This window comes from Papilio polytes, unplaced genomic scaffold (assembly GCF_000836215.1).
Source record: "Papilio polytes unplaced genomic scaffold, Ppol_1.0 DF823890.1, whole genome shotgun sequence".
In the NCBI taxonomy this organism is placed as follows: domain Eukaryota; kingdom Metazoa; phylum Arthropoda; class Insecta; order Lepidoptera; family Papilionidae; genus Papilio; species Papilio polytes.
In genome coordinates this window covers 264,343-280,612 of record NW_013525314.1, presented here as the reverse complement: position 1 = coordinate 280,612, position 16,270 = coordinate 264,343, and the positions used below count along the sequence as shown (strand labels likewise).

Genomic DNA, 16,270 nt, shown 5'->3' with positions numbered 1-16,270 from the left:
AAATAATAAATAAAGCCTGTTACTCACAGACGAATTACCTTTAAAACGGTGAATGAATTTTAAAATTGGCCCAGTAGTTTTTGAGTCATTCCAATACATACAAAAATACAAATGTTCCCTCTTTATATTGATACAGCGCTTTAGTATAGAGTAAGCGAAAATTAAACACTGCTCAAGGCACCGACTAGTTTCGGACCCATCGACCTTCAGGGCGTATTAGCTTTTTTAGCTTAGTTAGATACATATTTACTAATCTAACTTAGGGAACTTAGTCTAATATACCCAATATTAGTCCCTTTTCCTTTCTATCCTTTTCTTATAAGGATAGGATGGGAAGGGTTAGTGGATTTCACGGTGGATTAACACATAAAAAGAGGAAATATCCTCTTTTTGAGCGTCTCCTTCTAGTAATTAGTAAACTTAGTAATCTAACTTAGTTTAGTCTATATAAACTTTACCTGTACGGTAACTTTGAGCTGTCGACAGGGTAGGTCAGAGTAGGCCTGCAGCCACTGTCCCGTCCCCTGGGCGCGCGCGCACAGCGCCGTCTCCACCAGGAACAGGTCAGAGATCGCGTCACCGACAGTCTCGTTGGTCATATCTATGTACTGGAGAAGTAGTTCTGCTGATTTACGCTGCTCTATGTCACTGGAATTCAATATACATTTCATTATAATCTTACTAATATTATAAATGTGAAAGTTTAGATGGATGGATGTTTGTTAGAGTTTGTAGCCTAAGCGGCTAAACTTTAACAGTGGTAGAGCCCGCTTTAACATCTTCGCACTGCAGGGCCGGCTCGCCCCAAGCAATACCACGACCACACAGAAAACAGACGTGAAATGGAAGCAATTCCGCGTTTCGTCTGATGAGTGTGGTGCCGGAGGTCTAATTTTAGTCCCTATCATTATCTACTCTTTTCTTAAGAGGAAAGGATGGAAAGGAAAAGTGGATTTGACGGTGGATGAAATGTCCTCTTTATGTGCGTCTCCTACTCCGTCAATTAAAGGTAGGCATTATATTATAAAAAAACGGATCTCGATGAAATTCGGCATAGATGTAGAGGATAGTCTGGAAGAACATATACATACTTTTTTAAATTTCAAGCGTACGGCGTCGCGGGCGAAAGCTAGTATTATAAAGATTTATTTATATTTTTGTATTGAAATAACTCAATAACTACTGGGCCGATTTTAAAAATTCTTTCACCATCTAAAAGCTACGTTATCAGTGAGTAACATAGGCTATATTTTTTAACTTCACGCGTGCGAGGTCGCGAGCAACATCTAGTATTAAATGGACATAATTTTTAGCTAACTTACCCTTCTTCAGCGATTTTTTTTATAGTATTTTTAGCGTTATCACTATATAAAACAGTGCCGTGTCCATTCGCCTCGAAGTAAACCCCGATGTCGTACTGCTGCGCCGCGTGGTGTAAAAACTTCACACCAGTCTTCACACACGTTACTGGGATTTTCTGCAAATATATGAAAATACATATTAACCAATATCTATATATATACTAATCATACTAATATTATAAATGCGAAAGTTTAGATGAATAGATGTTTGTTAGAGTTTGTAGCCTAAACTGCTGAACAGATTTTAATAAAATTTGCCATAGATGTAGAGGATAGTCTGGAAGAACACATAGGCTACTTGCATTTGTTTATTTTAGTTCCGCGCGGACGGAGTTGCGGGCGAAAGCTAGTCTATACTATTATAATAAAGCGTAAACACACACTTCTTTGTTGCCTAAGATGTCAGCAATTATAGGATATTTTTGAATAATTCTTTCTTTAATAAAAGGCCCTACACTTACGTCACGCTCTAGGCTATATATTTCACGCCATTAAACTTAGAGGGTAAATATTTTGGATAAAAACCTCAATGTGCGAAAGAGACCATAAGCTGCTACCAACATCAAGGAAGCAAGGTTTCCATAGTAAGGTAATTGACATATTGACATTTGCAATGACAATTTGACATAGCAAATGTCAAACAGCTAGTTTTATTAGATGTAAAGTCTAGCTGTTCCCGTGCGGCTTCATCCGCATGTAATTATAAAAACTTTATTTTATTGTTAACATTTGTCAAATTAGCAATTGCAAATGTCAAAATGACATAACACAATGGCAAAACATGGCAACCTTGCTTCTTTGATGTTGGCAACTTATGGTCTCTTTCCTACACTAAGATTTTATCCAATTTATTTAACCCCTAAATTAAATGGCGTGAAAATATATAGCCTAAAGCGCGACGTAAGTGTAGGGCTTTTCATTAAAAAGTTAATTATTCAAAAATATGGTGTAATTGCTGACATCTTAGGCAACAAAGAAGTGTGTGTTTACGCTTTATTATAATAGTATAGATAGATAAAATTATATAGTAATTTGACACGGGGATAATTTATTAAAAAGATACTTACAAGTTGTTGTGTGATGTACTGCGTGGAGGCGCCATTAGCGTACGCGGTCTGCACAAGTCCTACCCTTAGTGTAGCTCCACAACCACTTAACAACTCTGAGATGTAACTCGCGAGTAACGTCGCTATACGATCGCCGTCCAGTAAGTGCATATTATCTCTGAAAATGAGAAAATAAAACTTTTTACTTGTATTATAAAGACAAATATTTGGATGGATGGATGGATATTAGAAATTATCTCCATAATGGATTTGAATGAAATTTTTGTAATTTAGCGCGGACGAAGTCGCGGGCATAAGTGGGTTAACGAAAGGTAACAGATACAGTAAATATAAATAAGATATAAAACAAACACTAAAGGCCTGTCCCACTACCGGCTGATAGAGGCTCATATTTAAAATAACGTCACTGTCAAATAATAAACAAAATCCGATATTTCCATTACATATTTTACACGTTCAATCTGACAATTTAAAATTTGGTGGGACAGGCCTAATCTTACTAATCTTACTTCTTACTAATTTTATAAATGCGAAAGTTTAGATGGATGGATGGATGGATGTTTGTTAGCGTTTGTAGCCTAAACGGCTGAACGATCTCCATGAAATTTGGCACAGGTTTAGAGCATAGTCTGGAAGAACACATAGGCTACTTTTTATCCCGGGAATAGTTACGGATCCCGTGAGATTCATTAATTTAGTTTTTTAATGTTTACTCGATCATTCTGCAACGGTTCAACATATCTTATTGAAATTTGGCACAGATATAAAACAAAGTCTGGAGTACACATGGGATAAGCTTCATCCCCGAGGTGTCCGGTTCCCGAGGGATACGTAGCTTTTTGTAATTTATATAGTTCGTATGTTTTATAATACCACGCGGACGAAGTTGCGGGCAACAGCTCGTATTAAATAAAACTCATTACAATACTTTAGAGAAAATCGTATTAAAATCGGTTCAGTCGTATATTCCCGAAAAATGTCAGGTTTTTAAAAATAAGTGATTCTTTATTTTTCTCAGTTTTGTTTATACTGCACGGGAAAACTCGCGGGCAACAGCTAGTTATATAAAATACTAACTTGTCATCTAAATAGTAGTATACAATCCTGTCACCATCACCGTCTAGCGATGCCACTCTTTGCCACGGCTTGTGTTCCACTCCCACTGGGGGCTTCTGTGACACTTTCACATAATCCGCACCACACTGAAAATACAAATAATCAAACTTTAATAAATACGTAAATCAGATATATTCCTTAACCTATCTTATTTAACGTGTAAAGGCTTTTAAAGTAGTTTAAAAATGAATTATTTTGTAACTACCCCCTTTTTCACGTTATTATCTGTGGTTTAGAATACCACACTTTACTTATTAAAAAATAATTTCAATTATTCTTTCACAACAATCATCATCATCACCAGCTCACTATACGTCCCCACCGAGGGGCTCGGAGCCTACCCTAATAAGGGGTGACTAGGCCATAGTCAACTACACTGGCCCACTGCAGGTTGGTTGACTTCACACATATCTTTGAATTTTTTTTCTGATATGTGCAGGTTGTATCACGATTTTTTCCTTCACCATAAGAACATCGGGTAAATTATGTACATATGAAAATTCGAGAAATCTAAAATGACATTGGTACAGCGGGATTCGAACCCAAGACCTGTAGATTACAAGTCAAGTGCTCAAACCACTGAGCTATCGACGCTCCAACAATAGTTAATGTAATTTAAACAATATCACAGAAAACAAACATCATGAATTTTCTGCAGGACATTCGATTTTCGACTTCAAAAAGGAGGTTTTCAACACGATTGTTTTTTTCTATATATTTTTCAACCATTACTCATTAATTATTATAATTATTACTGATTCAATCAAATACATAAAAATGCCATACATTAATAAACAAATACGTACATTTAAATTCAATTTCCCTCCGTTCCCTCCTAAATTAAACAGCACGAGATCCAATTCATCTCCTAGACTCTTCTTTATAATATTCAATTTCTTTCCGCCGACTCCATTTGCTCCATCCACATACAAAGTTGTTGTATATTCTCCTCTTACTGGTAACTTCTGACGTATATTCTTAAACGCTCCCACTATCTTCTCGTAATAACCTGTAATATCACAATTGGCAATTATTTTACTGTTGGCAATAATTTTACTATTGGCAATTATTTTACTGTTGGCAATAATTTTACTATTGGCAATTATTTTACTATTGCCAATCTTACTAATATTATAAATGCAAAAGTTTGGATGAATGTTAGAGTTTGTAGCCTAAACGGCAAAACAGATCTTGATAAAACATGGCATGTAGAGGATAGTCTGGAAGAACACATAGTCTAGTTTCTTTTGTTTTTTCTACAAGGACGGAGTCGTGGGCAAAAAGCTAGTTTTTGATTAGTTAGTAGTTATAGTTTTTCATTAGATAAATTACCTTTCTAACGGTGAAACAATTTTTAAATTGGCCTAGTAGTTTTTGAGTTATTACAATACATACAAAAATACAAATCTTTCCTCTGTATAATATTAGTATAGCTTGGCATATATTATTATTGGCAATACATTTAAACGTAATTAAAAAATAACTCGTAAATTTTTCTCTTTTGCTATTCTTAACATGGTATCTGTTATTGCTATCTCTGTCATTCGGTTTGTATAAGTAGAGATAGGTGTATACCTTCTTCAGTGGGTGTTCCGTATGTGTTGTCGTTGCGACACCTGACGCAGTAGTGCAGTATGGGCGTGGTGACGATACCGAACTCCTTGGGCGTGCCCTTGAGAGCAATGACGCCGTGCACCGCGGCCGCAGCCAGGCGCGGACTTGTGTATCTTTTACAATACTCTTATTAAAGCTTACTATATCATTATACGTTTAATGAGAGTGAAATAATAAAGCATTTATCTTACTAATAATATAAATACGAAAGTTTAGATGGATGTTTGTTACAGTTTGTAGCCTAAATTGCTGAACGGATCTCGATAAAATTTGCCATAGATGTAGAGGATAGTCTGGAAGAACACATAGACTACTTACTTTTGTTTTCTAAAATACTACGCTTGAACATTTTGAGACGAACAAAAAACAATGCAGCTTATAAATGATTTTTTTTTATGAAAAAAGTCGGTATTAGACGGCTAGTTAATATTATCCCTTTTTTGCACTCACAGCTATCTATTTAGGTATTTATAGGAAGACGGAGCCTGTTTCGTAATGAACAAGGCAATTTTACCTGAAGTGGGTCACTGCGGAGTGCCGCGATTGTGCATAGAAGCATCACTCACCTGGTGTCCATCCCAATGAAGACGGACGCTTTGAGCGCCATATCCGCGTTCACTTCCTTTATTATCTCCGCCGTTGTCGACTCTAAGTCATTGTCACTGCAACCAACAATACAACACAAATATTATCTGTACTAAAATAATAAAACGCAAACGCAGTTTGTTATTAGAGAAGGTAAGGAGTAAAAGGTTAGCATGAAATGAAATATTATGTAATGACAACGATTGGCCATTTCAATACAATAAATTACGTGGTTTTGAGGTTTACAATAGATAGATTTTTTTATATAATATAAGGTGGCAAACGATCAAGCGGCCACCTGAATCCACCGAAATGAAAAGCGACCGCTGCCCATTAACAACAAACCCTTAATTGACGGGGGAGGAGACCCACATAAAAAGGACATTTCCCCTTCACATGCGTCTCCTCCACCGTCAAATCCACTTTTCCTTTCCATCCTTTCCTCTTAAAAAAAGGGCAGAAAGGGAAAGGGACTAAAATTAGACCTCCGGCACCACACTCATCAGACGAAACGCGGAATTGCTTTCACTTCACTCCTGTTTTCTGTGTGGTCGTGGTATTGCTGGGGGCGAGCCGGCCCTGCAGTGCGAAGATGTTAAAGCGGGCTCTACCACTGTTGAAAGCGTTAGTATGATTATGTGAAAAATGTTTCAAGTGAGGTGCCATCTTTATTTGCCAACATTCTCTATAGATTTTATATCTCTTTGGTTGCACGCATCATTTCGTACATAAACGGAGTTTGTATAGCAATATACCTGACATTAGCGAGTCTCGTGGCGATCTCCTCCCAGCTCTGTTCCAACATTTCACCATCAGGGTCGATCAGTTTAACACCGTTGTCTGGTTCCAGATTATGTGAGGCCGTTACCATAATGCCGATCGTACGACCTGAAACAGGGATAAATTGCATGAATTTATTTAATTATAACTAATCATCACCATTACGTCCCGACCGAGAGACTCAGAGCCTACTCCAAAGTTACGGTGACTAGACTATAGTCAACGACGCTGCACTACTGGTTGATTTCATAATATCTTTGAATTTCTTCGCCCATATGTGTATCACGATGTTTTCCTTCTCCGTGAGAACATCAGGTAAATTATGTACATACTAGCTGTTCCCATACGACTTCATCCGCATAAAATTATAAATAATAATTTTATTGTTCACATTTGTCAAGTTGATTGCATTTTGACAATTGCAAATGTCAAAATGACATGACATGATGTCAAACCATGGCAACCTTGCTGCCTAGATGTCGGCAACAACTTATGGTCTCTTTCCCACATTAGGGTTTTTATCCAAAATATTTACCCTTTAAGTTTAATGAAGTGAAAATATGTAGCCTAAAGCGTGACGTAACTGTAGGGCTTTTTATTAAAAAATGAGTTATTCGAAAAAATGCTGTGATTGTTGATATCTTAGGCAACAAAGAAGTGTGTGTTTACGTGTTTTATGTGTGTGTGTTTAGTATAGATGAAAATTAAAAATATCGAAAATCACATTGCTTATTGGATTCGAACCCAAAATCACAAGTCGAGTGCCTAAACGACTGAGCCATCTACGCTCTATTTTAACTATGTTGTCCCAAATACCAACGACAAATAACGATATCCTTTGACAAAAGATACAAATTGAAGCCAACCTGGTCGTTGGCGCAGTGCCAATTGCATTGCGGTAAAATTGCTCTAGTCTGTTTCAAAGCAGTTACGTTATTCTATTTATTGAAAACTAAAACATCCAAAGTAACAAGAACAAGACCCAGTCTAAAATGGTAATTAAAGTTAAAGCATTGTTAAATAGAATTAAGTTGAAGCGCCATCTATATATACTATTACAATAAAGAGTAAACACACACTTCTTTGTTGCCTAATATGTCAGCAATTACAGCATATTTTTGAATTATTTTTTTAATAAAAGCCCTACACTTACGTCACGCTTTAGGCTATACATTTTCACGCCATTAAACTTAGAGGGTTAATATTTTGGATAAAAACCCTAATGTGGGAAAGAGGCCACAAGTTGCTGCCAACATGAAGGAAGCAAGGTTGCCATGGTTTGTAATCGTCATGTTTTTTTGACATTTGCAATTGATAATGTGACACATGTAAACAAGAAAATTAAATTTTCATTATTTTATTCGGATGAAGTCGCACGGGAGCAGCTAGTTATAATTATTAAAGCGGCTGATTTTAGTTTTTTATTTACTCACTATATTTGACTCAGCAAAAATTAAAATCTCTACGCTAATCTTTTATTTTAAATATTAATTCTGCAGAAAAACATAACTAACGATGTTTCTTTGGATAATCATACAAAATTATAAATGCGGATTTAGATGTAATTTGGTATAGACGGAGAGGACAGTCTGGAAGAACACATAGAGTATTCACTTTTGTTTTTTTTTTAATTCCACCTAGACGGAGTGTCGGGCGAAAGCTATTGTGAACCATAAAATTAGTAAATTATATCAACAAAACTGATATGAATCACAAATCAACGTAAAGCTTGTAACACACCTTCAGTTAAAACTGTATTCTGTCTCAAAATCCGAAAGTGTATAACTGTCTTAACCATACAAATCGATCACCACTTCTAAACCAATAATGTTTATAAACTATCCTTTTTGAAGTCAAAACGCCGGTAATAAATCTTCCTTTCCACTCTTAAATGTACTGGGAATTAACCTTTTCAAAGACTACAAAGGGAACTCGTTTGTTTTCCATGAATCTGTAACCACCTAAGCACCCCTGGCTTCCATTTAAGTACGGATACGCTTTATACTTCTTGAAAACTCCGAGACCTACTTGGCAGTATTTACTCGCTGTATAACAGAGCATTTCAAATGGATTATGTAAACTTTTATATCGGCGAAGAAATTCAAATAAGTGAAGTCAACCAACCTGCAGTGGGCCAGGGTGGTTGACTATGGCCTAGTCACCCCTTATTAGGATAGGCTTCGAGCCCCTCGGTGGGGACGTATAGTGAGCTGGTGATGATGATGATGATGCAACTGTTATACAATGAAAGACCAAAATTACGGCCTTATAAAAGTAAAATTGTTAAATAGATTTGTTGTCATTTCGCATTTCAATTCACATGTGAGTACATCTTTTCATATTGAGTTATACAGCGTGTTCCAAATATATCGCGGTCCGCAATGCGACTCGCGCCCGTACCGGAGACGGCCGATCTCAGGTACGCTTGCACGCTCCGACAAATCAACAAGTTGAAACACTTTGGGAACAATCCTAGTTATAAAACGGAAACTAGCGCTTTGCCTCTTAAGTCAAAAGCAAGTTAAATCATTTCAAATAAAACTGAGGACTTCTATGGAAGGGCCATATGAAAAACTAGATTTCGTCTGCGACTGGTCTGTGTATGTTTAAAAAAAAGCCTAGTAGCCTATGTGTCTTTCCAGACTATGTTTTACATCTGTACCGAATACGATCGAGATCTGTTCATCAGTGTAGGCTACAAACACACATCCACCCATCTAAACTTTTGCATTTATATAAGTAAGATATGCATAACAGAAATGCAGAGCAAAGAAAATATATCTATACTTCTATACAAACATTAAAAAGCGTAAACACACAACTTAGCTATGTAGGGTTTCAGCAATCACAGCACATTTTTGAATAATTATTTCTTAATAAAAAGCCCTACACTTATGACACGCTTTAAGCTACATATTTTCACGCTAATAATCCTAGATGGTAAATATATTAGAAAAAGACCACGTGGGAAAGGTACCATAAACTACAAGCCGCCAACATTAAGGAAGCAAGGTTATTATGGTAACGGTAATTTTGACATGCAATTGAGAACTTGATAAATCTAAACAATAAAATTAAGTTTTTATAATTTTATGCGGATGAAGCCGTACGGGAACAGCTAGTATATTATACAGAGCTATGTAAAATAGGTCACCTTGTGTGTGAACTAAACTATTATAAGATAATAAACCTACCGACCTGACCTAGTAAAGTGCAGCCACAAACAGAAATCTATTACACAATAAAGCATTTCATATCGCAATAAACATTTCCATGTCACTGCGGTTATGCACTAGTTGTGACCCGCAGTTTTATGCGCTATTCAATTTAATTTAAACGTAATAATCATCTGAAGTAACCTGACCTATCAAATCTATACTTCATACTATTATAATAAAGCGTAAACACACACTTCTTTTTTGCCTAAAATGTCGGCAATAACAGGATATTTTTGAATAACTCTTTTTTTAGTAAAAAATCCTAGACTCACATCATGCTTTAGGCTATATATTTTCACGCCATTAAACTTAGGGGGTAAATATTTTGGATAAAAACCCTAATGTGGGAAAGAGACCATAAGTTGCTGCCACCATCAAGGAAGCAAAGTTGTCAGTTGTCATGTCATGTCATTTTGACATTTGTAATTTGACAAATGTAAACAATATTTTTTTTTTATAATTTCATGCGGATGAAGTCGCACAAGAAGAGCATCAAATACAGAACGATTTTTTCATATTTTAGTTATAGTTCCCGTGATATGTTTTCTTTGTCTCGATGTCTCGCTTTGATTCCTGTGAGCTTATATGGAGGTGAGCACACTATTCAATTTTTAGTTGTGCAACTAAGTTGAATTGGCTGAAAAACAATCGACAATCGCTCAGCAGTTGTGCGATAGATTATTCAGACCTGTGCGCCAGCCCTTCCTGTTATTTCCTATGCAAGTGGCAAGTGAATACCGTGCCAGATATAGTTCATCGGTCCTACGATACAATTGACCACATCCTCGGTTATGTCAGATCCTTATCTAGATTTCACTACAGCACATACATTAATATAATAGTAGCTTTCGGCCGCGAAAGCATACGCGTGAAATTAAAAAAATGCCTATGTGTTCTTCCAGACTATCCTCTACATCTATGACAAATTTCATCGAGATTCGTTCAGCAGTTTAGATTTCAAACTCTAACAAACATCCATCCATCTAAACTTAAGCATTTATAATATTAGTAAGATAAAATCGATTCGGAAGTGATAAGAAAAATACTTCTACATCGTTTTAGAAATACTTAAACATATTCAAAATCGATAACGAAGAAATCGATTATATTGGTTTCTTTTCACTGTCTTATTCTAAAACCAAAGAAATTAATATAAAAATTTACGCTACTGACCAGGACAAATTTCGAAATCAATGCAAAAACCTGCGGCATTGAGAACCCGTTGCATTCCTACGGATACAAATTTTTGGCGAACAGACTGCCTTTAAATGGTCAGCAAAAATATGCACACAATACAAAAAAATAATAATATTTAAACAATTCAAGTGACAATACTGTTTACCCTAAAAATAGCTCAATGAACTATCGTACCAAACAATTGATCACATCCTCAAATAACAGTGATATAGTCGAGACATACTGTTGTCTCTTTCTTTCTCTTTGAGAAGAACAGAGGCGGTAATATGTTTTTATAGTTGTTTAGTATGGACATTCCAATGAGTCGTCAAAACTCACCATTTTTCACACGAGACCGGATCACTGCCAACAGACCCATTCGGTAGACCACATGCTCCAAGAGATTGGCTCTGGAAACGAGTAAAAAATAACATTTATATAGTCACATTACACACGTTAAAAACATTTTTGTATTAATATTGGTTCTTTTCTTAATTTGAGAAGCAAAAGGTTAGCGTGGTATGGACATGTTATGCGACGAGACGATGGGGACATAAACCAGAAAGTGTTATGAATGAATGTGGATGGTTACAAAGGAAGAGGAAGACCGAAGAAAGTATGGATGGATTGTGTGAAAGAGGATATGCTTAAGAAAGGAGTGGATTCAGATATGACGGCTGATAGACATGTATGGAAGAGCAGCACATACTCTGCCAGAGATAAGGGCAAGTGTACGATGATTTAATTTTTAACTACTAGTAGAAAATACATTAAGAGAAATCTGCACTAAATGAACACGTAAGAAACCACAGTACTACTCTAAGAGTGACCCCAAAAACAAAGGAAATTAGAGGACAATCAATTGCTAAAAAAAGTCAACTATAAAAACATTGTCATAACATCACTTCCTAACAATCCTTTCTAAGAATATGAAATCATACCAACATTGAAAAAATTGACGCATCTGTAAACAATGGAAACCTGACACGTTGTCACATATGTATAACCTTTAGCAGAATCATAGCGATAGCCTAAACAAATTAAAGTCCAAGGATTGTTTACATTCCAGTACTTCATACCATATTTCTATTGTATGAGCAATAATTATAGGAAACTAGCTTTAAGAACGCAACTCCGTCTGTGTGTACATATAAAAGTAGTCTGTATGTTCTTCCAGACTACATATACACTACATCTATGACAAAGTTTTATTAAGATGCATATAGACATCCCGGTCATTTTTTCCAAAAAAAAAAAGAGATATAGTAATTGTATCATCATCATCACCAGCTCACTATACGTCCCCACTAAGGGGCTCGGAGGCTACCCTTAGTAAAGGGTGACTAGGCCATAATAATAATTGTGTATTAAGGGTAAAATCTACAATCTGATTTTACAAGAATACCAACAAACGACAAGGAGAACGTTAGTTATGAGTGTGGAAAAGTACACCGGTGTTGGTAGACCTAGAAAGAGATGGATGGTGCATGAAAGGTGTCATCAAAAAGGGAGTGACTGAGATGACGTATGATAGAGTTATGTGGAAGACAAAAACCTGTTGCTGCAATAAGCAGGAAAATGATGAAGAATTCCAAAAAACTAAATATTACGTTAGTAAAAAAGTTATTTTTAATCTAATGAAGGTACAGAAAACAAATGAATACACAGTAAAATACATTAAACCAATAATATTATATGTTCAAGTGATTATAAAATAAATGAAGTAAAGGCTCATCCACATTAAGACGCTCAAAGCATAATAATAAAACTACTGGTATAATTTCAAAAATTCTTTCACCGTTAGAATCTTTACTATTATTCTATATAAGTTATTTTTTTAATTTCACACAGAGGAAGTCGCGAGCAACAGCTGGTAATAGATAAATAAAAGTTTGTGGTCATATGCTTCAATTACTTTCATTTTTAACATTGTATAAAGTTATACTTAGGAATAAACTGAGTATAAGAAAAATTTGTACTAACATTTGTTTATACTCAGTTTATTTCTAAGTTTAACTTTGTACCGCGTTTCTTTGTAAGTTTATTAGTGTTTAAAATTGTGGTGATTTTAGTGTCAAAGTTTTTAGTGTGAATAAACCTTAACACTTTGATATCACAGATAAAACAAATGGCCGCATTCTATCTGTTATACTTACAAATCTATAACTTTAGTTTGCCTATTGTTATCTTTATACAAACATTATTATCTAATTCAATGGAAATATTAATTTAAAACTAGTTTTTCTTATAAGACAAATAAGTAAAAGAATGAATTATTTTGTCAAAGCCCTTATTAAGAGATGGAAATATTTTCAGCATTTCTATTAGAGCCATGATTATTACATTTAGTTAAATATTTGGTTAAATATGAGATACTAGCTGTTGCTTACGACTTTACCGCATAAAATAAAAAAGATAATATGAACATAGCCTATGTTATTTACTGATAAACTAGCTTTTTGATGGTGAAAGAATTGTAATCACCCCATTAGTTTTTGAGTTATTTCAATACATACAAAAATACAAATCTTTTTTTTTTATAATAATAGTATAGATTTTGACTTGAAATAAATTAAATCTTTTAGATTTAAATTTTTACTAGCATATAAAAATATATTAATGTGGCCTGCAATATACTTTTAAACGGATAATCAAAATTAATTTTATAAAAAAAACTAAATGGGAATCGCAAAATTTGAATACTTAATAGTTCTCTATTTTAAAATCCATTACTAACAAACTTTATGAGTTCATAGTATAAAAACTTTGAAGAAAGAATTGCCAATAAATATTTACATGTAGCCCATTTGTAAGTGCTAAGTGCATGGCACTGAGCCAAAAATACTTTAAAAGCACTTTAATGGTAATGCCATATGTATTTTTAAACAGAGTCAATATCCTAACTTCTAAAGGTCAAAATTTAAAAATACTACATAACTTGCCCCACATGGGTCCGCAAAGTATGTGCTGCTCTTCCATACATCTATCAGCAGTCATGAATTCACTCCCTTTTTAAGCATATCTTTCACATATCCATACTTTTCTTCCTTCTGTGGCCATGTTTCTGGCATGTGTAAACTCGACTGTGCATGTCAGAATTATGGGGAAAAAACAATATCAGTAAGTTACAGATTAGCAAGTAAGATAAATGCATGTGAATAAAAGATCTTTTCCTCTCACTCTTTTTTCTACTCTTGCAGCCATCAATTGGGGGAGGAAAGTCCTGGAATGGAGGTAGCAAAAGAGGACCAGAAGCATAGGGCTTCCTCCATCTGGGTGGACCAATGCAGTGCACTGCTGCACATGGCGGGAAGTTGTAGGATGTGGAAGGTGGAGGACCACATTCTGTGGAAGGCATTAGGGAAAACCTATATCTAGCAGTGGGCAGAGCTGTTGATGATCATGATGTAGCGATCCATATTCAATCTTTTTATAATTGTCCTTTTTATATTGCAATGTAAGCCTTTACAAGCCATGTTGTCACAATTTAGTTGACACTTTGGTGCTTAATAAAACTGCAACTGAATTGTGGCCTTTTTTATATCATAAAGGGCAAGCAAGGGGCAACTAAAATTTGCACATAGCGGGATCTCTATTGACCTCTATAGGCAAATTTTGTTGGTGCTTTTGGTAGCCTTAAAGGCCCCTACAGTTGTCCTTTAATAAATGGTGAGGGTGACACCAAGAGGATATCCCCTACATAAGTGTCTCATATACTGCCAAATCTAAGTTGAGTATAGTTTATTCTGATCTGTTTAATTAATTTTTAATAGTGTTTACTTTTTTCGCAATCAAGTTGGAAATCAATCTTTTATAAAATGTATTTACTTGTAAAAGTGTGACAGTTAAAAAATGGTTTAAAGTTAAAACTGCATTGCAGACTTGCTTGAAGGCTGTAACTAAGTTACATAAAAGGTGATTGTACATTTCAATTGATTTCAATGCCACTCTAACATATTAGAACAGTCAGGTAAACAAGGTCTCTTCAATTAAAAGATTAATTAGTCATTGAAATTAATTATAAAAGTATGTATAAATACATATTAATTTTTATTTTAATGGTCAATGACTTGGTATAATATTACACGGACGTTGTGATGGGCAACTTCCCGTTGCAAACAATCTTATAGGTGAGTCATTTATGCAATTCCAAATAGGTCCTATATACTTGTACTTGGTGATTTGTCGACGTGACATTTTTGCATACTAATAAGCGCGACATAAGGAATTTTAATTTGATGATGATTTTAAAACTGTAATGTATTTTAAATTAAGTAGAAAACATAATACAATAATTCAAAAATCATTACTCACTTAGTTCTGAATCCGGCTGTGCCGTATTGAATGAAAACTTCAGTAGTTTTTGGATGCATTTCTCTGGCGAACGCGTACACGACTCGAAGGCTACTCGGCGGCATCGTGTTGGGTGAAATTAATATATAAGGCCGCGTATCACTCAGTTACAATCACTTGGAATCAACAAACGAGAATTTCACATTCCCGCGTTGACAGTGGTTAGCTTCGACTGACTGAAGTGAAATGCCAAATGTCACTGCAAAAATAACCGACCGTTTTAAGATGTCTCCCATAGTCTACTGGAATGATTGACATTACTAAAATATGCGTACTAAAAAGTTTAAAAATAGCCTTGAGTGCAAGTCTCACTGTACATTTCTTTTTCGTAGGATTATCACAAAATATTCTATCCTTGTCAAAGAATTTTGTTTCCCAAAATCTTAGTAGTAGCGAAAATAGACGCTAGATGTCGCTACACAAAAGATTTATTTTGATGTTGCTACTAGTCAAAAGATGGCGGTATAAGTTTAAATCAGTGATTCTCAAAAGGGGATCCTCAAAAATAACAAATGCCTAACCCCGTAGTCGAATTTATCGTTTTACTCTTGACAATCGAGAATTCTATGTTTTGTTTTAAGAAAATTTGTTAATTGCTTGGTCGCAGCACCCTAGTCTTTATGAGCATGTCCTCACTATAACGATTTTTTCTTATTTTACGTTTCATTGAATTTAAGAGTTAAAGATATGTTTCAGTGTCACAGCATTAAGGCATTCATCATAAACATCAATGAACTCATAAAACATCACGCTTTTGACGTTTTCAACACAAATGTTTTAAAAAGAAAACACAAATCAAATTTTTAGAAGCAGCTCATTATTTGAGAAACGCGCGATTAGCAACCGGTCTCTGTGACAAACGATCGCAGTCGTTCCGAAAGCAACGCGCCGTGACGACAGAGAAAGAAACCGACGTCTAATAATACATCTTGTTTGTTGTTTTAATTTAGATAAATAAGGACACATGTCTTCGTGTCGTAGCTAATTGATTTAAGAGCGG

At 35.2% G+C, this 16,270-nt stretch overlaps 1 protein-coding gene across 1 annotated transcript; it reads right to left on the bottom strand.

Moving 5' to 3' along the window:
* Window positions 1–443: 443 nt before the first annotated feature.
* On the bottom strand, window positions 444–15,473 carry LOC106102935 (phosphoacetylglucosamine mutase). Its single transcript, XM_013282555.1, has 10 exons — window positions 15,232–15,473; window positions 11,257–11,327; window positions 6,499–6,631; window positions 5,725–5,820; window positions 5,120–5,271; window positions 4,351–4,553; window positions 3,506–3,630; window positions 2,429–2,585; window positions 1,323–1,477; window positions 444–648 (listed from the first exon to the last, which is right to left on the bottom strand). The coding sequence occupies exons 1-10, from the start codon at window positions 15,333–15,335 to the stop codon at window positions 444–446; spliced, it is 1,401 nt and encodes a 466-aa protein (XP_013138009.1). The 5' UTR covers window positions 15,336–15,473.
* Between the last annotated feature and the right edge of the window lie 797 nt (window positions 15,474–16,270).